Genomic DNA, 24,551 nt, shown 5'->3' with positions numbered 1-24,551 from the left:
GATTTTCCTACTCTGTGGCATTTTCGTTATGTGGGAAGTTTTCTTAAAATGTGCTTGTACTCTGGTGATTCATAAAGCACTTCTGCACCAAGTCACATCTCTTGCAAGAACTCCAGCACAGAGACACCAAATTTTTTGGGAACAGCATGAAGGAAAGATATTTTCTTATCCTTAAGAAGGCGTATGGCCTTGCTGCAGTGGTAACACCAATTGCCATCAGGTCACCGAAGTTTAGTGCTATCAGGCTGGGCTAGCACTTGGATGAGTGACCATCCGGTCTACCAAGCACTGTTGGCAGGCAAGATCCACTCAGCCCATGAGGCAAACTGAGGGGCTACTTGATTCGGAAGTAGCAGCTCCAGTCTCGTAAACTGACGTACGGCCTGGAGAGTGGTGTGCTGAACACACGCCCCTCCATATCCTCATCCAGTGACGACTGTGGGCTAAGGATGACATGGTGGCCAGTTGGTACCATTGGGCTTTCTGAGGCCTATTTGGATGGAGTTTAGTTTAGTAGTTTAGTTTAAGGAGGCATTAACATCTTTCCCAGTCATAGCATTCGATGACAAGAACACTGGGAAAGAACTTAAGAACTTCACACCAAAGCTAGCAGTATGGGATAGGTGCAGTTGCACGGTAAATCAAGGGGGGGGGGGGGGGGTGGATGCTGGAAAGGTGATAGCTTATGCTTCCAGGATACTCTACAAGCCTGAGATGAACTACTCCACAACTAAGGAAGCGTGTCTTGTAGTTGTTTGGGCCATCAAAATGTTCAATCCATATTTGGCAAATCATTCACCGTTTTGATGAACCACCATTATGTATGCCGGCTGATTAACCTGATGGATCTGTCAGCTCAACTGGCAGGATGGCCACTGAGGTATGAAGTCACAGTGGTATACAAAGGTGGACACAAATACAAGGATGCTGACTGCCTCTCAAAGAATCCTTTAGTGGAATGCAGCATTGTGGATGAAATTTCAGTCATGCTGCATTAAATGACATTGCTACTGAATAGAGGGAAGCTCCATTGAAGGTGAAACTATAGAAGCCTTGAAGGAGGCAAAAATGACCAAACGGGAATTTACATTAATAAACAGAATAATGTATAAGAGGAACTATGATCCAGTGTGGCAGAAAAGGTTGCTTGTCATCCCAGCTCATCTACAGCTAACTATTGTGAATAATTTCCATGACACTCCATCATCTGGTCACCTGGGATTTGTGAAGACTCTAGACAGAAGTGGGTGTCACAGCACAGATGTCTGCCTACCCATTAAGACACTATGCGATGCAATGTAAGAAAAAAATGATCTGCAAAATATGACGATACAATTACATAAATGAGGAGAATGCTGTTTCCATCAGCAGCTTCCATTACATCCAGGAAGTCAGATTTTCTTCCTCTCCTTAGTCTTTCTCTTCTTTTGGTTTGCCTATTTTACTTCTGGATTCATTAACTGTGTTGGATTTGTTGTTGAGAGTACATAGTTCAGCCTGTACATATGCTCCTGTTTCTGGCTACAAGCTCACACAAACAACTTAAAACTATCCTGTATTAAATGTAGCTTGTAGGTTTTAATATTCCTTTACCACTATCAGTACTCCTAGTTTTCATAATACTATATTCCATGAGTGTTGGCTGTGAGATTGGAAATTGAAATATGTAGAAATGTAAATGCTTTTACTAGAAAAAGATTTTGGGGTGGGATCATGACCACCATGACCCTCACCTTTACTCCCGCCCCCCCCCCCCCTCGCACCAACTCGCCTTATTTGTTCATGAGACCCAGAAAATATTAGATACAGGCTCCCAGGTAGATGCTATTTTTCTTGACTTCCGGAAGGCGTTCGATACAGTTCCGCACTGTCGCCTGATAAACAAAGTAAGAGCCTACGGAATATCAGACCAGCTGTGTGGCTGGATTGAAGAGTTTTTAGCAAACAGAACACAGCATGTTGTTATCAATGGAGAGACGTCTACAGATGTTAAAGTAACCTCTGGCGTGCCACAGGGGAGTGTTATGGGACCATTGCTTTTCACAATATATATAAATGACTTAGTAGATAGTGTCGGAAGTTCCATGCGGCTTTTCGCGGATGATGCTGTAGTATACAGAGAAGTTGCTGCATTAGAAAATTGTAGCGAAATACAGGAAGATCTGCAGCGGATAGGCACTTGGTGCAGGGAGTGGCAACTGACCCTTAACATAGACAAATGTAATGTATTGCGAATACATAGAAAGAAGGATCCTTTATTGTATGATTATATGATAGCGGAACAAACACTGGTAGCAGTTACTTCTGTAAAATATCTGGGAGTATGCGTACGGAACGATTTGAAGTGGAATGATCATATAAAATTAATTGTTGGTAAGGCGGGTACCAGGTTGAGATTCATTGGGAGAGTGCTTAGAAAATGTAGTCCATCAACAAAGGAGGTGGCTTACAAAACACTCGTTCGACCTATACTTGAGTATTGCTCATCAGTGTGGGATCCGTACCAGGTCGGGTTGACGGAGGAGATAGAAAAGATCCAAAGAAGAGCGGCGCATTTCGTCACCGGGTTATTTGGTAACCGTGATAGCGTTACGGAGATGTTTAATAAACTCAAGTGGCAGACTCTGCAAGAGAGGCGCTCTGCATCGCGGTGTAGCTTGCTGTCCAGGTTTCGAGAGGGTGCGTTTCTGGATGAGGTATCGAATATATTGCTTCCCCCTACTTATACCTCCCGAGGAGATCACGAATGTAAAATTAGAGAGATTAGAGCGCGCACGGAGGCTTTCAGACAGTCGTTCTTCCCGCGAACCATGCGCGACTGGAACAGGAAAGGGAGGTAATGACAGTGGCACGTAAAGTGCCCTCCGGCACACACCGTTGGGTGGCTTGCGGAGTATCAATGTAGATGTAGATGTAGATTCTTCTAGACAAGGGAAGGAACTTCCCAGATATGTAAAATCTGTTATTGATAAACAGTCTAAAATTACGTATAAGATTGCCTGTGCTGTCACTGCTGACTATAAATTACTGTTACATGTGGCGTGGTCATATCATGAAACTACCTTCAGTGCCATTGTGGATTTCTGCCAGCGGCATCTGGGAACTTTACCTTTTACTGGAGAACTACGAAACATTATTGGGAAAAAATTCAACAGGAACTGTACTTCTGTCACTCACCTGTGCTTTTTTGTCACTGGACAGCTTTGCATTGGTTGGGGCATGAATAATATGATTGTGTTTATGAGATCACAGGAGCTCCTATTAATTATAAAACATATGGGTGAGCCTGGAAGTTGGATGAATGGCAGTCTGACTGGAACACTGAAAGCACTGAAAGGCGGGTATGCAGCATATTTCCAAGCATTAAGGGCACCTAGCATTGTCCTTACTCAAGGTATGGTTCACCTGTATATGCAAAGACTCAAGGATTGTCTAGGTGCATACATACTGGTGTGGGCAATGTAGAACAGTGTAGCAACAATAGGTCTAAGAGAAGGTATAGTTGTAGTTAGTTGGCAAACCCTGAGTTCTTCCAAGGCTGCCAGTAATATATCAAGCAATATAAGAGGGAAGTTATTTACTTAGAACTTTAGTTAATTGCTTTTAATTTATTATATTTTCAATATTCTGTTTTACTTCTACATAGATATTAACAATGGTCACTGTTAATATAATTTATAGCAGTATATATAGTAAACTGAAGAGCCAAAAAAACTGGTATACCTGCCTGATATCAAGTATCCCCCATGAGCATGCAGAAGAGCCACAACACAATGTGACATGGACTCAACTAATGTCTGAAGTAGTGCTGGAGGGAACTGACACCATGAATCCTGCAGAGCTGCCCATAAATCCATGAGTATGATGGGGTGGAGATCTCTTCTGAACAGCATGCTGCAAGGCATCTCAGATATGCTCAATGTTCATGTCTGGGGAGTTTGGTGGCCAGTGGAAATGTTTAAAATCATATGAACATCCCTGAAGCCACTCTTTAGCAATTCTGGGCATGAGGGGTGTCGCAATGTCCTGCAGGAACTGCCCAAGTCTGCCGAAATGCACAATGGACATGAACGGATGCAGGAGATCAGACAGGATGCTTATGTATGTTTCACCTGTCAGAGGTATATCTATACATATCAGAGGCCCCATATCACTCCAACATCTCACACCCACACCATTACAGAGCCTCCACCAGCTTGTACAGTCACCTGCTGTCTTTCAGGGCCCTTGGATTCATGAGGTTATCTCTATACCCGTACACGTCCATCTGCTCGATACAATTTCAAATGAGATTCATTTGACCAGGGAACATGTTTTGTCATCAACAGTCCAGTGTGGGTGTTGATGGGCTCGGGCAAGATAGAGCTTTGCATCATGCAGTCATCAAGGGTACATGAGAGGACTTTCAGCTCTAAAGGCCCATATCTTTGATGTTTCATTGAATGGTTCATACACTGAGACTTGTTGATCGCCCAGTATTGAAATTTGCAGCACTCTGCAGAAGGGTTGCACTTCTGTCATATTGAACCATTTTCACCAGTCATTGTTGGTCGCATTCTTGCAGGATCTTTTTCCAGCCACAGAGGTGTCGGAGATTTGATGCTTTGCCAGATTCCTGAGATTCGTGGTATCCGCTTGAAATGGTCATATGGGAAAATCCCCACTTCATCGCTACCTCATGGATGCTGTTTCCCATCGCTTGTGTGCCAACTATAAGACCACATTCAAACTCGCTGAAATCTTGATTACTGGCCATTGTACCAGTAGTAACCAATCTAACAACTGCACCAGACACTTGTCTTACATAGTAATTGCTGACCACAGTATCGTATTCTGCCTGTTTACATGTGTATTTGGATATGCATGCCTATACCAGTTTCTTTGACTCTTCAGTGTATAAAACATTGCATGTCAACATGAGTATTGAATATGTACAACCTGTTTAGATAACAAGTTCTTTGCAATAAATTGTAAGGAAAATTGAAAAGGCCCTGCCTCCTCTCCACCACCATCTTGTATCCATGCCTGTTGCAAAACACTTGCCTCTTCATGATGACTATATTACAAAACCTATGAGTATGATGCTGATTTCAGGCTCTGTGCGTAATGGCTTACAAGTACACCCAGATGGAGAGCACATTCTTTACCCCCTTGGCTGTAATGTAGTAGTGCAAAACTGGAAGACAAAAATACAGAGATTTCTGATAGGGCACACAGATGTTGTATGTGCAGTAGCAGTTTCAGCAGATGGGAAGTATGTGGCTTCAGCTCAAACAAACCACATTGGATTCAGGGTAAGAATGACAACATTACTAATTAATAAATGACATGTAAGCTAAATATGTGTAATTTTAATATATTCCTATGCACTTCCAGGCAACAGTTATTCTGTGGGAGTTTGATGACTTAAAGCTGTTTACCAAGCATGAGATACACAAAGTTTGTGTTGAATCTGTAGTCTTTTCTTCTGACAGCAATTACCTCATATCATTAGGAGGATTTGATGATGCCACTGTTGTAGTATGGGACATTAAGGAAAGCAAGGCATTATGTGGTAAGTCACTTTTCTCGCCTCTCACATTTCCTTAATGATTACTGAGCTATTGACCTGACTAAATCATGACAAAAAAACAAGAGCTAAAATGTATAATATTGGTTTGCCTAAAACTCTGTAGGGGAATCAAAAGGGAGGAAAAATGTTTCTGTTACAAACACCAAGAGCTATCTCTCACTCACCCATTCTCCCTATTTTCAATGTTTTACGTCAGATTCTGATACATAAATTGTGTCAACAAAGGAAAATAAATTAATTTAATCTACAACTTTGAAAGGTCTATATTTTTTGCTCACAATCAGTGCAAACAGTTTAAAATTAGCAGTGAAGAATGAAGGTCAGTCAGAGGAAACAAAAGAACAAACAGAGTGCAACAAAGAAAGTAGGAGATGCGGTATGGAAGAAAGAATATTACTCAAGGAAGGTAAAATGAAGTAAATTATAACAACATAAAAAAATTTCATATATGAAATTATGAAGTACCTACATCATACAAGGTGCATCCAGAAAGTATGTTTCCGTAACTTTTAAAACAAAGACAACATAGTTGCATGGAAAACTTCATTAGCAACAGGTGTAGCAATGTTCAGCTATTTTTGGACATAGTCACCAAAACAGTTGAGAGTGAATGGAACCAGTATGTGACAGTCACCTTCAGCTTGTCGTCAATGTTATAAGAGTGGCCAAAGGACAGGAATTTCTTGAGGTGCTCTCTTCATGAGACCACTGTAGAAATGTAGCATTGCTCCAAAGCCTTTTGTTTTGTGCTTGGGTGTCAGTTTTTTTGGCACCCACCTGGCACACAACTGCTTGAACAGCAATTTCTTAATGACAATTTCATGCAACAAGGATCATGATATGTATGGAACATGGCTCCATAATTGTGAAGCAACAATTCTCTAGTGTGCACTGCAGCAACAAGTCAATGAGTGATCATTGATGAGGGACGGTCACCCACTGCACCCTTCATCAAGGACACCTTTACAGCCTTCAGAAAAAAGCCAACGCCAGTGACACGTAATCTGTTTTCTCATGATATTCTACCCGTAGACCTGACAGAACTGGCAATGAATTTCAATGGGCACTATGTTTTGTGCATTAAGGAACTTTATCACTGGCTGAACCCCGCAGGATGTGGTACTGGGATCAGGTGGGACCTATCTGGCTAGCATTTGACTGTCACATCAGAGATCCATTGAGCGTGTGCAGTTTTCCTGGCTAAATAGTCTACTTTGAAGGAAACAACATCAGAAAACTTAATTTCTGGTTGCACCATATGCATAAGCTTGCTTGGAAGTATTTCTGATATTTTTTTTATGCTGATAGCTACTGTGACTCTCATAATAAAGGCAGATGGTCATGAGCAGGTCTGAAACAATTTCACGAAATTTTAAATTAAACATTGTTTTCCTATAGTAAATACCCAATAATTGGTTTTTGGACTCAGAATGTATGCCTTTTTCTAATGTAACCCTCACTTTAGGGTAAAAAAACATTTATAAATCCCAAAATTAGTATCATGTAACAGCAGATTAAATTTTCCATTAGTTGACAAAACGCTCCTGATCAAAATTAATATAAATTTAAGAATGACTGCTTCTTTGTGTACATGTACTGCAAGTATAATATTAATTAGATTTCCAAATAAGTCTTCCAATGATGGAAACTACACTATTATTAAAAAAAGCTCTATATGGAAATGTTATACCAGATTGTGGTGTACTGAGATCAGGCCCAACTTTCTAGTTATAAGCTATGCTTCAATTGGAAAGTATTGCAGTCACTACCAGACACAAGTCCAGTCCAGTTCAGGTAAACAGCATCAGAGGTCAATGTTCACTTCATAGAGGCAGTCAGATAACAGCAACTAAGAAGAAAAAACTGAGAGTGAGCCAACCATCTGGTGGCCTTATATTGAACCACTCCAGAATTTCATGTAACCGACCTGAAACATTGGTGGTTTCCCCACTGGAGGAGCTCTCACTGGATGTGGCAGTGTTACTCATACTGGTTCGTCAGGAACTTCCAATAGCACATCTGGTGAAGTTACTAAATTCTCATTATTCAGTACACTTTCTAGTCAGTATAATACAGTTTGATAGCCAAATTTATTTTTTAAATGTAACTTTGTATAGTCCGCAGCTCATTGTCTCGCGGTAGCATTCTCGCTTCCCGAGCATGAGGTCCTGGGTTCGATTCCCAGCGGGGTCAGGGATTTTCACCTGCCTCAAGATGACTGGGTGTTGTTGCGTCGTCATCATCATCATTACGGTTGGAGGAAGGCAATGGCAAACCACCTCCTCTAGGACCTTGCCTAGTATGGCGGTGCAGGTCTCCTGCATCATTCCCCTATGCTCTGTAAAGGAGTATGGGACTACATCATCATCAACTTTGTACAAACAGAACATTTCATTATTACAAAATTTCAAATTAAATGAAGTTCACAGGCTAACAAAAGACATACAGTTTGTTCCCGTCCGAGCATGGAAAAATTTGACAGGACATAGAGGGTGCTCCACTGAACAATTTGAGGTAGGGAACCTGGGGTTGGAGAAGCCAGTTTAAGGAGATAATAGGAATAAAACCACATTTATGTGTACTTTTTTATTTACAGTAGTTACAGTAAACTGCAAATACCATTGTTGAGATAAAGAACATGCAATTTGTACTGTATTTTACAAAATATGCTGAAACTGATGGCCATCAATGTCAATCCAAGAATGACTTTGACAAACAAGTTTCTGGCACATATGATGTAGATCCATTGTGTATTTACAATCATATCACAGGCAGCTACAATTCTGGCAACTAATTCCATCTCTGTATCCACTGGTGCCTCATACACAGGCAACTTTAGGTATTGCCATAGGAAATAATCAAGGGGATTCAGGTCAGGTGACCTTGCAGGTCGTGTAGTAGCACCTACCCTTCCAATCAAGTGACCAGGAAATACAGCATTGAGATGGTTGCAGACATTCACTCTGAAGTGAGGTGGTGCACTCTCATGTTGTATATGCATCCTCTCACAAGCAGCCAAGGGTATGTTCTCCAACTCAGGTAGAACTCTTTTCACAAACCTCAAGTGCAGGTGGCCATTCTGTTGGCCTGGCAGAAGATATGTTCCAATGAGATTGTTGCCTAGAATGCCGGCTCAGGTACTCTCAGCAAAATGTACTTGATGGTGTGATGCTACTACAGAGTGAGGGTTTTCCTCATCCCACACATGGCTGTTCCCACTGTTCAAAATACCATCATGACCAAACAAGGCCTCATCAGTAAACAGCATGATTTGGAGGAAGTTTGGTCCATCAATCCATTGTTGGAGCAACCAGTGACATAGTGCTCCCTTGGCGCAAAGTCAGTCACAAACATTACATGAACTCATTGTAAGTGACATGGGTGTAATTGTTGTTCATGGAGTACTTGCCACATGCTAGCATATACAGGGCCCTTTCACATGAAATATGACAAGTACTTGTAGTGGGATCTGCGGCAACACATTCTAGCACCTCCTCTTCAAAATCGGATGTGCGAGTGGTCCTCATGTTGCCAGATCCACCTCTTCTTCTTTGCAATAAACCAGTCTCCCACATTCATCAATCAAGAGAAATAAATACTCATCATGACAGATGAGCCTGTCAGGAAATTGTTCCCAGTACAGCCTTTCAGCAGCAAGAGCATTGCAACATACTTCCCCATACACAAGGTGCATGTCAGTGAGTTCTGCGAAACTGTTCCAGTATTGCTCCATTGTATTGTATTGTACATCTCTGAACAGCATTGAGTAATGAATGGATCTGCTGTTGATGTTCTCTTATGTGACAGGTAAATATGATACAACAGAGTCACCTTATGGAGAAGTAAAGTAAATAAAAGCTGCATCATGACTTCCTGGTAATCAGGCTCATCCTCCTTTTTTTCCAGGAAATAAAGAATGTAAATGTAAATAAACAACACAGTACATCTAAACCTGTACACATGTTAGTTGTAAATAAGCTGGAAAACAGTAATGTCAGACAAAGCGGTAGACAAGTCTGCTTCCATATTTCCTTAAGCTGTCTTCTCTGACTCCGGGTTGCCTGCCTCAAATTGTTCAGTAGAGCATTCTCTATGTCCTGTTAGAGTTTCACTTGCTCTTACAGAAACACCCTTTATGTAAAACAATAAAAATGTGAATAATGATTTGATAAATTTGTCAAAAACATGTGAATGTTGAGAATTGTTATCATCAGTATGTACAAAGCATTAGTGATGGCATATACGTTGTAGGTTGCGAGGCAAGTCGTGGAACAGCTGGCATAGCAATTGTTCTCTGTCCAGCCAACATAAGGGGTGTCTGTTTCATCACTGGTGGACAAGGTACAATCAGGGCATGGAAGATAGACCCCAAGAAAAGGCAAGTCAGTGTCCTTGATGTCAAGCTTGGCATGATCAGGAGACATGTTATCTGCATTGTGGTAAGCTGTGTAAATTTAAGAATAATTGCTTTAGTAATCTGCCACCTAGCTTTTCATTTGAAACTATTAAGCTACCAATACTACTTAACAAGAACATATTTGGTGATGAGTGTCTTTCATGGTGTAACAACCTGTTTTAACATAGTTTCCCGTACCAGTAAAACTGCGATGTATAGAAGCAAAAAAGGAATCTCTAGCACATGCATTGACAACTTTCATTCATTCATCCATTTATTTTGTTATGTAGATCCCTTCAAGCTGCTGACCCCTTCAGGACTTGGAATTCATCAAGCAATAAATTGTCAATATGTAGTTTCTTCTATTTTTAAGTGGTTCAGTAAATTTTTCCCAGCTTTCATCACTCGTATATTAATACTTTTTAAGAGATTAGATTCTTTTCTGTTTGCATTACCTAAGCCTTTCCATTTTCTCAGTGTCCTTGATATTGATGGTTAATGGTAATATTTCAGTTGCAGAGAGTACTTCTGGAAGAGTGACTGTATGATAGTGGTGAAATTCGGCTTGGGTGGATAGAGATTTCTTATTGTATGTGTTCCAGGTCATTGTATAAGCTTCACGTAATTTTTATGCTTGTGTTTTGTGAGCTACTTTTTCATTGCCAGTGTTGCTGATCATTTTACCCAAGTACTTGAAGTACTTAACTTGTTTGATGTCACCATATTTTGTTGCAAGTGGTTTCTAATTTGAACTTTTGGAGTCCATGAATTGTGTTTTCTCATAATAAATTTGGAGTCCAGTTTTGATGACAACCCCACGAAGTTTCTTGATGACATGTTTGGCTTCCTCAGGAGTCCACGTAATTATTGCTAGGTCATCAGCAAAAGCAAGGCATTTTATGCTGATTCGTTTGCCCTTTGATCCCATATTTATTCCAGGTATTTCTTTCTCTCACGTCTTGATAATCTTGTCCAGTAGCAGGTTAAAGAGGAGTGGGGACAACCCATCACCCTGTCTCAATCCTGTCCTAATTTGAAACTTCTTCCATGAATTTTACTTTTTAGGTTATGCCTGTTAATGTCTGCTCAATTAGTGAAGTAGTTTTGTTATCTACACCATATTCCTGAAGTGTACTGAATAGACTAGTGTGATGAATTGAGTCGCATGCTTTCTTGAAATCTACAAAGCTGACTACTGTGTGGTTCGACTGACAGTGTTGCAGTATCATCTTCAGGTTCCATATCTGTTCTGCGCAGGATCGATGTGGGTGGAAGTTTGCCTGATATTCACCGATCATATGTTCTCTCTGTTGTTCTAATCTGGTGAGAAGAGCATGTGAGAGCACTTTGTAAGTGACTGGTAGGAGTGAAATGCCTCGATAGTTGATTGGATCAGTCTTGTCACCCTTTTTGTGTAGAGGGTGAATCAAAGCAGTTTTCTAAACTGCTTGTATGACTCCACTTTCCCATATATTTTCAATGATAGTTTTTAGCCTGTCAGTCATGAGTTCACCTCCAATATTGAGCATTTTGGCAATTACACTGTCTTCCCATGGTGCTTTGTGGTTTTCATATGTGATAAAATTTTTCTTATCTCCTCATGCGTAGGTGGAGCTGAATCCTGGTTTGGATTCATATGTAGCTTATTGTTAATAACAGATTACCTTTAATGTAATTGATTGTCATAGCTGCATTCTATTCTAATGTTTATCTTGGATTACTGTGCACTTTCAGGCCTAATAATGGAACAGCGAATAGAAATGTTTGTGAGATATTATGAACAGTATAGTGAACACATTACCCGTCATAGCCACAATACACACAAAGTCAGCATCTATCACAGTAGTACAACTTTATATGACTACTAGCTCCACAGATGATGAAGAGATTAAGAAAACGTCCATCTATCCATTCATTTTGGTTCCCTACATCCAGTCAATGGGTGTTATGGTGCTACTCCAGTTTTATGGAGAACCATACCTGTATATAGGCTATTATTACAATGGTGTCACCACTACCAAAAGCATTTTAAACCTACTGTTAGCTCCCCCCCCCCTCCCCCCCATTTGTCCCTCTCTCTCTCTCAGGAAGGAACCTATGTATCCCTTCCATCCACATCTTGTGTATAATACATGGTCTTAAGGGACATAGTTTTTCAAAATATTTGTGCATTGTATAACTGAGGAAGAACCTGGGAATCAGCCCAGTATTCACCTAACTGGATGAGGAAAACTGCCTAATAACCGCATCCAAGCTGGTCAACACACTGGCCCCACCATTAACCCATGAGGCAGATTTGATCCAGGGCCAGTGCACCTCCCCATGTCCCAGAAGCAGATGCTGTAATGTGTTTGGCCCTCTGAGTGGATACTGAAAGCAATGTGTAATGAAATTTTAAAAATTTGTTCATATAATTAAGAAAGAAAAGAGTTTATTTGTTATGGGTGACTGGAATTTGATAGTTGGGAGAGGAAGAGAAGGAAAAATAGTAGGAGGAAATGGACTGAGGGAAAAGGGATGAAAGGAGAAGTGTCTGGTAGAATTTTGCACAGAGAATATTCAGTCTTGGTTTAAAAATCATGAAAGAAGCTGATATACATGGATGAGATTTGGAGGGACTGGTAGATTTGAGATAAATAACATAATGGTAAGACAGTGATTTTGATCACCAGATTTTAAAATACAAAAATCTACTTAGGAGGATATATATTCTGACCACAATGAATTGCAGATTAAAACTGAAGAAATCATAGAAAGGTAGGAAGGTAAATGAGACCTGGATACATTAAATGAACTAGAGGGTGGTGAGAGATTCAAAGGGAGCTTTAAGCAATGAGTAACTGAATGATGGGAAACGAATACAGTGCAAGATAGTGGGTAGCTTTGAAAGATGAATTATGAAGACAGCAAGATCCAGCAGAAATCCTTTGATAAACCAGGAGATAATGAATTTAACTGATGAAAGGAGAAAATACAAAATGCAGGAAATGAAGCAGACAAAAAGAAATAGGTATTATAAAAAATTAAGCAAACCAGTACTAAGCAAAGAAGGAAAGACTGAGAGTGGAAGGAAAATATAGCAGGGCTATTTAAAGGAAACAAACTTGAAGACAGTATTACTGAAAGGGAGGAATGTAGACCCTTGTACCGTAAGGAAGCAAGGGAGATGATGTCATGGCAGGCCGGTATCCTCTTTCTACAACACAAGTGCACACGTGGATTAATATGGTTTTTTATTTACAGGAACAGGAAGCTACTTATCTTGAATAGAGTCCAAGTGTTGTGGTACAAGCTCATCATTAATAGTCCTCGTGCATACAATATTGGTAATCTTACTATGACAGACTTTAGTCACTAATATGGTCGCTATGCACTGTCATAGCCTGAGCTGAACTAAGCCACTCCACAAGTGGATTGACAGATGCCAAACTAGAATGAGTCAGTGAGTCAGTGGCTGATGTCCTCCAGTCAGTGCCAGCAGCCTAAATACATACTATCAAGAGGGCATTGGCAGCATGTTGTTGTCAGGGTATCTTTGGTCTGTTTTGTGATAGGCTTGCTTGATTCTATGCCTACTTATTGATCTCAGCTTCATCTTTGTTGACCGATGTGCTGGCGACAGCTTACATCAGCTCAAGGAAGATATATACTAAGGTGAAATGAGAGATATTGCAAGAAGAATTTGACATAGTTCTCAAAGACCCAAGTACAAAAAAAGACATACAGAGTTAACAAAATTTTTTTCAAAATTGTTGGTACCCTTGGGAGAACATTCCATGACAAACTTTCACACCTAATATTCCAGATTTGTGAGACAGGTTAAACACTATCAAGAGAACATAATACTTCCAATTCCGAAAAAAAGGTTCCTGGTGACTGGTATGAGTATTACAGAGTCAATTTAATAAATCATTCTTGCAAAATATTGACATGTTTAAGAGACTAAGAAAGTCAAATCAGTGTTTATAGTATTTTTAGATTTACAGAGAGTTTTTGACAGTGTTGAATAGAATACACATTTTGAAATTCTGAAGGTAGCAGGTATAAAATACAAGGATCATAATTCTATCCACAGCTTGTACAGAAACATGTGAACAGATAATATTACTGGGAAAAAGAGTGAAGTGGCAGTTTAGGCTATGCTCATGTTATTCAATTTGTACATTGAGAGATTAGTAGGGGAAACAATGGAGCAGTTTGGAAACAGAATTGAAGTCTGTGGATAAGAAAAAAAAAACTGAGGATTGCTGATGACACTGTAATTCTTTGAGATGACAATTACTTGGAAAATCAGGTGAATGAGAACATGCTGAATAGAATGAAAAGTCTAATGAGTACAGAATATGGACTGAGAGTAAACTGGTAATGAGAAGTATCAGAAATGAAAACAGTATGGAACTTAACATCAGGATTGGTGACCACAAAGTAGAAGATGTTAAAGAATTCTGCTATCTAGGCAGCAAAATAACCCAGGATGGATGGAGCATGTAGGATATGGAAAGCAGACTAGCACTGGCAAAAAGGGCATTCCTGCCCAAGAGAAATCTACTAGTATCAAACATAGGTCTTAATATGTATAGGTCCTAATACACAAGGTGATTATAATTAAAGTTAAACTTTCAAAACGCCATAGAAATAAGACCACTGGTCAGAATGACATCAACTTGCAATGGAATATTATCTGAGAAGGGGGTAAACGTATGGCAGAAGAAAAAAAAAAAGTGTGAAAATTGATCAATAGTTGGCACTGAATGTGTCAGAATACGTAAATGAAAACACCTGTCATGCACATGACCCATTGAAGTTGGTATAAACAAGCCTCCTTTCGCACCTGCGATGTTCGCCATGACTGTCTCAATGTAGGTTTGTACTCTGCTTGTAAAGCTATATTACAAGAATGATGACTGTGCACACGTCACTCTGCAGAAGTTCCAGACACTGAAGGGTTTGAAAAAAGGCATTGGTTCAATGACTACCATGAGTCTGGAGATTTGAAAAGATGGCTTCTTTTGGTGTGCAATGTAGTAGAGGGAGGAAACAAATTGATTTGACGTCAGTGGAAGCAGTGGCCACAGCAGGGCAGGAGGAGATGAGTGGTGGTGTGCAAACGTATAGTGCATGGAGAACTGCTCAAACATTGGACATAACCATGAGGATGTTGCATAAAATCCTACAAAACATCCTTCTTTGTTATCCATTCAGAATTACCCATGTGCATGAGTTGCTTCCTGTTGACCTGCCAGCAAGAGAGACCTTTGCTTTAGAATTTCTAGCTTGCATGGAAGTGGTCAATGATTGACCATGGAAGATTTTGTGGACAAACAAAGCCCACTTCCACCTGATAGGATATGTCAATACACAGAATTGTCAGATATGGGCAATGGAAAATCCACACACAAATCAACCAGTACCACTTTATCCTGAAAAGGTCACTGTATGGTGTGGGTTTATGATTTCATTTATCATAGGGCCATATTTTTTTGAAGAGACAGGTGCTTCTGGTCCTGTTACCTGTACTGTCACTGGTAACTGCTATGAATGTATTTTGCACAACCATGGCATTCTAGTTCTCCAACAGCATGGATCTGTGGATGGGATCATTTTTATGCAAGCTGTTGCACCTCCACACATTGTAAATCCAGTTAAACAGCTGCTGAAGTGCCATTTCGGAAATGCTGGAATTATCAGCTGCCTTTTTCCTACAGTCTGGCCATCCTGATCACCTGATCTTAATCTGTGTGACTTCTAGCTGTGGGGCTATCTGAAAGACGTTGTGTTCAGTGTCCGATTGGAACTTAGCTGCATTGAAGGCATGCACTGTGCAACACATTCTGAACGTGACCCTGGAAACACTTTGATCAGTTGTGGAACATGCTGTTTCTCATCACTTGCAGAAAATGGTGGACAGCATACTGAACATGTTTTGTGCTAGTCACACGGAAATTAGTAATCTGATTAAAGTTTGATTGATATTTTTTATTTGGTTTTTGGCCTTAGGACAATTAAAAACCGATGTGATTGATGCTTTTTATGCAGTTTTTGGCAATTAAAAACCAATGTGATTGATGCTTTTTATGCAGTTTTTGACCTCAGGACAATTAAAAACCAATGTGATTGATGATTTTTATGCAGTTTTTGGCCTCAGGACAATTAAAAACATATGTGAGTAATGCTTTTTATGCAGTTTTTAGCTTCAGGACAATTAAAAATCAATTTTTCCCATCCGATGTGATATGACCTTGCTGTGGTGGATGGGCTTATGTAACCAACAGTACCAAACTTGTACACCCATGCACACTGAGTAGTACAGTTTGTTTGATGTCAGACATACACCTTAGGCATTATTGTATGATTCATTTTTCATTCGTAGTCGACCACTATTAAATTGTGATGCTTACAGCACCATCTATTGCTACATTTTGTAACTATTTATTTTTCTTCTGCCATACGTTTTCCCCCTTCTCTGATAATATTCTGTTTCAATTCAATGTCATTCTGACGAGTGATGTTATTTATACAGTGGTTTGAAAGTTTAATTGTTATCGCCCCATATATAACCTATAATAAATTAATCAACAGCTGTATCTTCTTCTCTAATTTATCCAGCATATGTTTTTGACCACCATCAGGCCCTCTGTGGCAACATAGTGGCTGAACTTATATTGCCACATTGTTTATGAGTGAATAGCCACATTACATACTGTGGTGCAGATACTGGTTCTCTTTTCCATGATACTTTATCTGGCTACATAAGCTTAGCCACTATATTACCATAGAGGGCCTGTTGATAGCATAATGAAATGCTGAAACCCATTGCTTCTGGAATACATGAGAGAGCTACATACAGCTGTTGGTTTATTTATTGCCAGTTACAAAATATTTTCTTGTCTGCAACCTGCAGTCTTGTTATATCCATTTTCAGAGCACAAATTATAAACTGTAAACTAGTTATATGTTCATTCAGCTTAGTAATTTCGGCATTACAATTATCACCCCTTTTCTTCTTTGCAACAAAATTCATATTTTTATGGATAGAAACATGACAAATCTTGTTTTTCCCCTGCATTCATACAGCATGTAGATAAATGTTGGTCTTTAAGAAGAAACAGTATTTGTATGTAAATATTAAGCTAATAGTTATATATAAAAACAAAGATGAGGTGACTTACCGAACAAAAGCGCTGGCAGGTCAATAGACACACAAACAAACACAAACATACACACAAAATTCAAGCTTTCGCAACAAACTGTTGCCTCATCAGGAAAGAGGGAAGGAGAGGGGAAGACGAAAGGAAGTGGGTTTTAAAGGAGAGGGTAAGGAGTCATTCCAATCCCGGGAGCGGAAAGACTTACCTTAGGGGGAAAAAAGGACAGGTATACACTCGCACATACGCACATATCCATCCACACATACAGACACAAGCAGACATCTTTAAAGATGTCTGCTTGTGTCTGTATGTGTGGATGGATATGTGCGTATGTGCGAGTGTATACCTGTCCTTTTTTCCCCCTAAGGTAAGTCTTTCCGCTCCCGGGATTGGAATGACTCCTTACCCTCTCCTTTAAAACCCACTTCCTTTCGTCTTCCCCTCTCCTTCCCTCTTTCCTGATGAGGCAACAGTTTGTTGCGAAAGCTTGAATTTTGTGTGTATGTTTGTGTTTGTTTGTGTGTCTATCGACCTGCCAGCGCTTTTGTTCGGTAAGTCACCTCATCTTTGTTTTTATATATAATTTTTCCCACGTGGAATGTTTCCTTCCATTATATTGATATTATTAAGCTAATAGGAAATAAACAGGATGAGCCAGAAAGATAGAATTAGCATACAGAATAGAATGCAATAGATGGAACAAAAGAACAATCTCCTGCAATGCAGTGGTTAGGCACTGCACCACAGCTACGCCAGAAGAACTTTATAGTTCAAAATGCCTTATACTGATTAAGAAAGGGGAAATGGAAGGGATCAAAAATGTTAAGGAAGACACTCAGACCACAAAAAAGAAACAATGATACTTGGAAGAACAGAGAAAATGATGATCTGTACAAACAGGTAGAGAAGACTACATAGTATAAGTAAGAGAAGGCTGAAGTTTTATGAGCACATCTTCAGAATGGGAAAAACCAGATGACAAAGGGAATCTTCAATTACATCACCCAATTAAAGGCAACCACAAAATGGGTTGAGAAAATGAGAAGGGATACCAAGGAAGTTGGGATCAATCAGAAATAAATGTGGGATAAAGATGAATTTGGAATGAAGGTTGACAAATTCAAGGGGTTTCAGAAAAAGTGAAGTACCAGGACCAAGATAGTCTGGAGAGAGGAAAGGAGGAGGAACCTCAGCAAAAGAATTGAGAGGTTCAGGGAGGAGAAGAAAAGACTAACCAGCACAACACCTGATCCACAGTAGGGCAAAGTAAAGAAAGAAAGTAAATTTCTGTTATATGAGGCCTGGCAGTGTATTTCAGAATATTCAAACTTCCTAGGTACCACTTTTCTATGTTAGTATACACCTTAATTCATTCCTGAACTTTGATGGGATGGGATTGAAGGAACACAAACAGAATGAGTACTCCTGATGTCAGCAAAATTCATGACCGTTTCTACAGATCCAGTTTCAGGTGAATGTTGCACATGACCATTTTTCTATCCTCATTCACTTTTTCAGTTTTGCTGTAGATAGAGAGAACTCAGCTTAAAAATTTAGATTTCTTGAACTCATATACCACAGTCAGCTCTTATTTCTATGTGTTATTTCATTTCCTTACCTATCCTTGGTTACTCTTTCATTTTTAGCTACATTTTCTGTTTTTGTAGTGAATGAATTTTAGTACTAAATATGTGGTTCATTATCTGTTGTCAAATAATATTTTAAAAGTTTATAGTTGTTAACTGTTGAAGAAGCAGTGTTTCCCATGACAGCTGTTATTACCTCCTCAGCATTCTTGCAATTTACCAGATTGATGCCAAAGATGAATATGCATATTGTGGTACAACAACAGGAGATATAATGAAAATTCGTCTCAATTATGATCGTGATCCATCAGTGCTGGATCCTACAGCAAATCCTGCACTTGTTGGTTGTTATGCTAAAGTTCCAAAGAAGAAAAAAATGGCAAGCTCTGATCCCACAGAGCGATACAGTAAAGGTAGGTAATGCAATTCATAATCTCAATGATCAATGAACAAAAATTTGTGATAAAATAATTATTTGCCGATCTAAATTTGGACCAAGTGAGAAGAGGTGTGATGACAGTTATATGGCTTATTTAAAAAGTAACTATGTTTATAACAGTATGTATAATATCTAAACATTTCTCTGATATATTTCTTCACAAATTTTGTAAGAGAATTGCAAAACTCTTAATTGTATCCAATTATTGTTCAATAACTCTGGTACTCATTTCTCATTTTAATATCATTTTGGCATCTTTGAGGTCACCTTCACTAATTTTTCATGTCAGCTACTAATAAGATCAATGCTTGCAGCTTACCTGACCCCATTTCAAAGTACCCCACATTGGCATCATTACTGGCAGTTGAAGCTGTAATCCATTCACCACTGTTGTATGCCATGTCTAGCAGACTATGGGGATAGTCAAGACATTGTGATAATGCATGAAGTGATTATTGAAATTTTCCAGATGTAATGAGTATTCTGAGATTTTGGGATTGCAGCTACATGCTGTCAACATCTTGCCACTGTCATAGTCTTGACACTGTCTTGTCTGACTGTCATTCAGCCAACTTCAGGTGAGAGTTTAATACTGGAGACTGCTGGTGTATGTCATTAAGTTTATAGCAAACTGTAGTGCAGCAATGAATGCACATCAGTTGCCGTTGCTTCAGCATTCTTTGTCAAGTTTATCACCCTCTCATGAAAACTGCTCCACTTGAGGCATGCCCATGGAGAATGGTGATATTGCATGCACACCCTTTGTCAAATGGTGGGTCCAAGGAATTAAAATTCACATGAATTAAAATGTAGATGACATCATAATAAAATTAATTGTAACTAGGCACATTATTAACCATAAAGTGTTTCCTTTCTGAAAATATTAAAGAAATCACACAGGTCCATGTCTTAACTAGTTGAAAGCGGCTATTATGATTAATTAGACCTTCTGACAAGTGTATTTCCACAACACCTTCAATAATTAAACCCCAGTAGGTTGTCATCAAGGCTCAGATTTCCATGTCTGAATAATTCATTGATTGCCTTGTGGAGATACAGTGCTTGGCTTTGGTTGACTTATTGGGCTGCAAAAGGTAAGAATCATGAACATGTCCCATACATCTTTCACATACTCTTTGTTTGGTCTGGCCAGTAAGGCTTGGTCACAATGATATGGTGCCCTGTTGACTTGAGCATTCTGCGAATCCAATCATCCTTTACTGAGCCAAGAAAAGGTCTTTGAAGGTGCCTGGAGATTACTTTAACATAATGTTTCTTTAGGATTCTGAACAAATTTGACAGAATATTGCTGAGATATGGGAGGAATGCCCTAGACTTGAACAACTCCTTCTCTTGATCTTTCATATTCCCATCTGACCATTCTGATTTAGATTTTCAGTGATTTCCTAGATCCCTCCAGGCAAATGCCAGGACAGTTCCTTTGAAAATGGTAGTGCTGGTTCCCTACCCTGCCCTTTCATGATCCAAGCTTGTGCTCCATCTCTAAAGTTCTCACTGTCACCATTAACCTTCCTTCCTTCCTTCTTCCTCTTGATCTTGTGAGTGGTCAAGTTTCTTCCTACATAAAGCTGTGCTAATCTGATGTGTAGAATATCTGTTATCCTTGAACAAAGGTTGTAAGTATTACAGATCCTATGCGAAGGTGTCTCTATAAGGCGTAAGATGTTCTCAGTGGACCAGTGTTTGAAAGACAGTTGTTATTTATGAATGGTGGAACAGCACTGTTATTTCAGTTTTGAACTTACTGCCAATGAGTGAAAATGAATCCATGAGAGTGATCCTACTGAACAGAGAGACAATACCAAAACTTAGTAGTAAGTCCATTTCATTGAGTTTTAGTATTATCAGTTTATTAATGTCAGCATGGTTGTGAATATGACTTGAGAAGTTTCAATAACCAGGAAAAATGCCTTGCTAAGCTATATGTTGGTATGCTGATATTGCTCAGAACAGGACATAATAGTATACCTCCTTTGTGAATTTTTGGAAGATCATGAAACCTAGGTGGAACAGAGCTGTAAGGTCTTAATCATTTTGCAGCTTCTTGCAGAAGAGAAGAATAATTCAACAATGCTGGTGTTCTGTCTTTCTGCTTTCCCTGTAGGGTTTTTATCCATTTTCTCTTATGCTGCTTCACTCAGCTGGCTGTAAAACTTCTGTTTGTATACCTCATGACATGACAGTGCAGTGACATTTTTTTTATATACAGGAAGGACAAATGTAAGAGGATTTTCTTGTAGCTTGCGTAGTGCAGTTCTTACCATTGAGGAAATATTACTCCTCTGACGACAGACCCTTGTAAGTATATGTCATGTTTGAATTCAATATAATGGAAGGAAACATTCCACGTGGGAAAAATTATATATAAAAACAAAGATGAGGTGACTTACCGAACAAAAGTGCTGGCAGGTCGATAGACACACAAACAAACACAAACATACACACAAAATTCAAGCTTTCGCAACAAACTGTTGCCTCGTCAGGAAAGAGGGAAGGAGAGGGGAAGACGAAAGGAAGTGGGTTTTAAGGGAGAGGGTAAGGAGTCATTCCAATCCCGGGAGCGGAAAGACTTACCTTAGGGGGAAAAAAGGACAGGTATACACTCGCACACACGCACATATCCACCCACACATACAGACACAAGCAGACGTCTGCTTGTGTCTGTATGTGTGGATGGATATGTGCGTGTGTGCGAGTGTATACCTGTCCTTTTTTCCCCCTAAGGTAAGTCTTTCCGCTCCCGGGATTGGAATGACTCCTTACCCTCTCCCTTAAAACCCACTTCCTTTCGTCTTCCTCTCTCCTTCCCTCTTTCCTGACGAGGCAACAGTTTGTTGCGAAAGCATGTTTGAATTCTTATTTCTTCTTCTGCATCACTGGGAAGGGGTGTCTGGGGTCACTAAAACTCAATTAATTGTGCTTATTTATTAATTTTGATGTTTTCTCAATCTTCACTAGGGTCCCTGATGGATTTGTTGTCACTCATCTGCAATGAATTCAAAATTGACATAACGGCACTGTTCCACCATGCCTTTCCTGAGCTTATTTTTTATTCACCATTGATTACTTTGGACAAATTGCTGGCATTGCAATGAGTGGTTATGTCTCCCCTCTGCCAAAAAACTTTTCAATGGATGACTTTAAGGAGAGGCCACTCAATTCACTGGAACTTAAATAAATAGTATTTTGGTGAAACATAGATGATACTTTTGCTATGTGCACAATAGTGAAAGACAGTAGTTATGACTTTTACAACATCTAAATTCAAGCAAAGAATATCCAGTTTCTGACAGTGATGGAAAAAGGTGGCTTCTATAACTTCCAGATGTCTGTCAGTTGGCAAGCATTCCATTTACCATAACCCCACACATATGTATATATATTTGCAGGGATATAGCTGCTGACACTCTTCACAAACAATTGATGCCCTTTGATTGTTGGTACACCAGGAACATGTGAATGATAGAGCCAGCCTTGAACAGGAACTGAAACACTTAATGTCTTTTTTCAAAGATAATGGATATTACCTACATCAGATTAGCACAAATTTAAAGAGGAAGAAATGTGGCAACTCACAATATCAAGAGGAGAAGAAGCTGTTCATGTCTATGGCTTTCCCCTCATATGTCAGCAACTTCTCATCAAAATTTTACTGTACAAGATCCTAAAGAAACATTGTGTTAGAGTATTCTTCCAGTGACCTGCAAAGATTTGTACTCTTCTCACCTTGGTAAATGATGATCTGAGTCTTAAGAAGGTTGTAGTCTACAGAACACTGTGCCTGTGCAGCAAAGCCTGCATGGTCAGGCCAATGCACAATGTGTGGAAGTTGTGTGGAACATGGTTTCCACACTCACCTTTTGCAGTGAAGTAAGTCAGCCATAGCCAAGCATTGTATTTCCACAGCACATTCTATGGATTATTCTGCAATGAAAATCTTGGCCGCCATGAAATCATCCAGGGATTCAATCACTGAGTTATCTGTGGAAATTTGGCAGAAGATCTTATTAATCCTAATGGTGGCTTTCAACTGGATAAAACCTGGATCTCTGATTTCTTTAATATCTTCAGAAAGAAAATATTTTTCATCTAATGACATGCAGAGCAGCTGTTAATTTTAGTATATTTACTTCGGTATTTTAACTCAACTGGCCCGCAATTTGAAAGATGTTGTGCATGCAATATGACCATCATGCATGTGGCTGTGCACCTCAGATGGAGCAATATTTAACAAAGGGTGCTAAACTTGACGGAGAGCACATGTGCACACACCTCCATGCTAATTTCTGGTCCAGACTCAGTGACGTGTACGAGCAGTCTCCAGTGTTATATGCTTGCCTGAAGTTGGCTGAATGGTTATCAGGTGAATTATCATGAGAAGGTCTCAGCATCATCAGCTGCTATCCTGAAACCTCATGGAATGACACAAGACTTTTAATCAATAGCTTCATGCATAAGGCATTCTTGAAACAAAAATCTCCCTAATTTCAGAATGGGAAACAGAAAACTAACATCACTGTTGCTTTGTTTGGCTCATTACATCAGTTCAAATGAAACAAAAATATTACTTATTAGTAATTTCTACCTAACAGATCATCACTTGGTATTGTAAAATGTTAATACATCATTTTAAACAGATAATTAGATGTTACCAATAATGAAATATAGTGAGGTTATGTTATAGTAGTAATCAGTGATAAAAGATCATACATCATCATGATGATGAAAGTGACATGTCATCAGTCACAAATTACGAGCAGTGGACAGTGGTCATAGAAGGTATTTAGATAGTAAATATAAACCTAACTGTAATTTTTAGACAAATTCGATGGCTGAGCAGTTATTAGAATTTTTAAACAAGCTGTAGGGCTGAGCAGTGTTATGATTAAACCATCTGTTAAATGGTTATTAATGCTATGTTGGAGATAAAGCTGTAGTTGGGATTAATTTTTTTTCTGTGCAATTGAGAATGATATCATTGGGCACATTACTGGAAGTGATCCTCATAAAAGTGCAAACATTGTCACCCTGCAAACAGTGTGGCAAACCATGTATCAAGCATTCTACACATAACTTTGAAATTGCTCAGGAAAGGCAGAAATACACACTCAAATGTGATCAGTATACCAGCCATCACACAGTTGTGTTACACATTTGTGGAAAGGTGGTGAAGACATGCCCTTGGATGGGCTGCCAGATGTGAAGACCTACAGTAATATCTTCTTAATTCATCTAGTATGTTGTCCTCTGTAGTATTTGTGACTGTAGCACAGCCTGTACCATTTGCCTCCTTGCTGAGGCAAGATATTATTTTCTAGTAGCTAAATTATCATTTGTACAAATGTAAACAGCCTTTTTGGTAATACCTTAACAGAAAGAGAGAACTGTA

General features: G+C 39.4%; 1 protein-coding gene across 1 annotated transcript in view; it reads left to right on the top strand.

The window, feature by feature from the left end:
* LOC124803016 (cilia- and flagella-associated protein 52-like) overlaps window positions 1-24,551 on the top strand; it is a 108,887-nt gene that overhangs the window by 5,233 nt on the left and 79,103 nt on the right. Inside the window, exons 2-5 of the mRNA XM_047264122.1 lie at window positions 5,095-5,294; window positions 5,377-5,554; window positions 9,824-10,011; window positions 18,926-19,115. Of these exons, the coding sequence (XP_047120078.1) occupies window positions 5,095-5,294; window positions 5,377-5,554; window positions 9,824-10,011; window positions 18,926-19,115 (756 nt within the window). The remainder of the gene's footprint in view (window positions 1-5,094; window positions 5,295-5,376; window positions 5,555-9,823; window positions 10,012-18,925; window positions 19,116-24,551) is intronic.

The sequence above is a fragment of the Schistocerca piceifrons genome, chromosome 6 (assembly GCF_021461385.2).
Source record: "Schistocerca piceifrons isolate TAMUIC-IGC-003096 chromosome 6, iqSchPice1.1, whole genome shotgun sequence".
Classification (NCBI taxonomy): domain Eukaryota; kingdom Metazoa; phylum Arthropoda; class Insecta; order Orthoptera; family Acrididae; genus Schistocerca; species Schistocerca piceifrons.
Note: the sequence above shows the minus strand (reverse complement) of the source record. Positions and strands in the feature narration are given on the sequence as shown.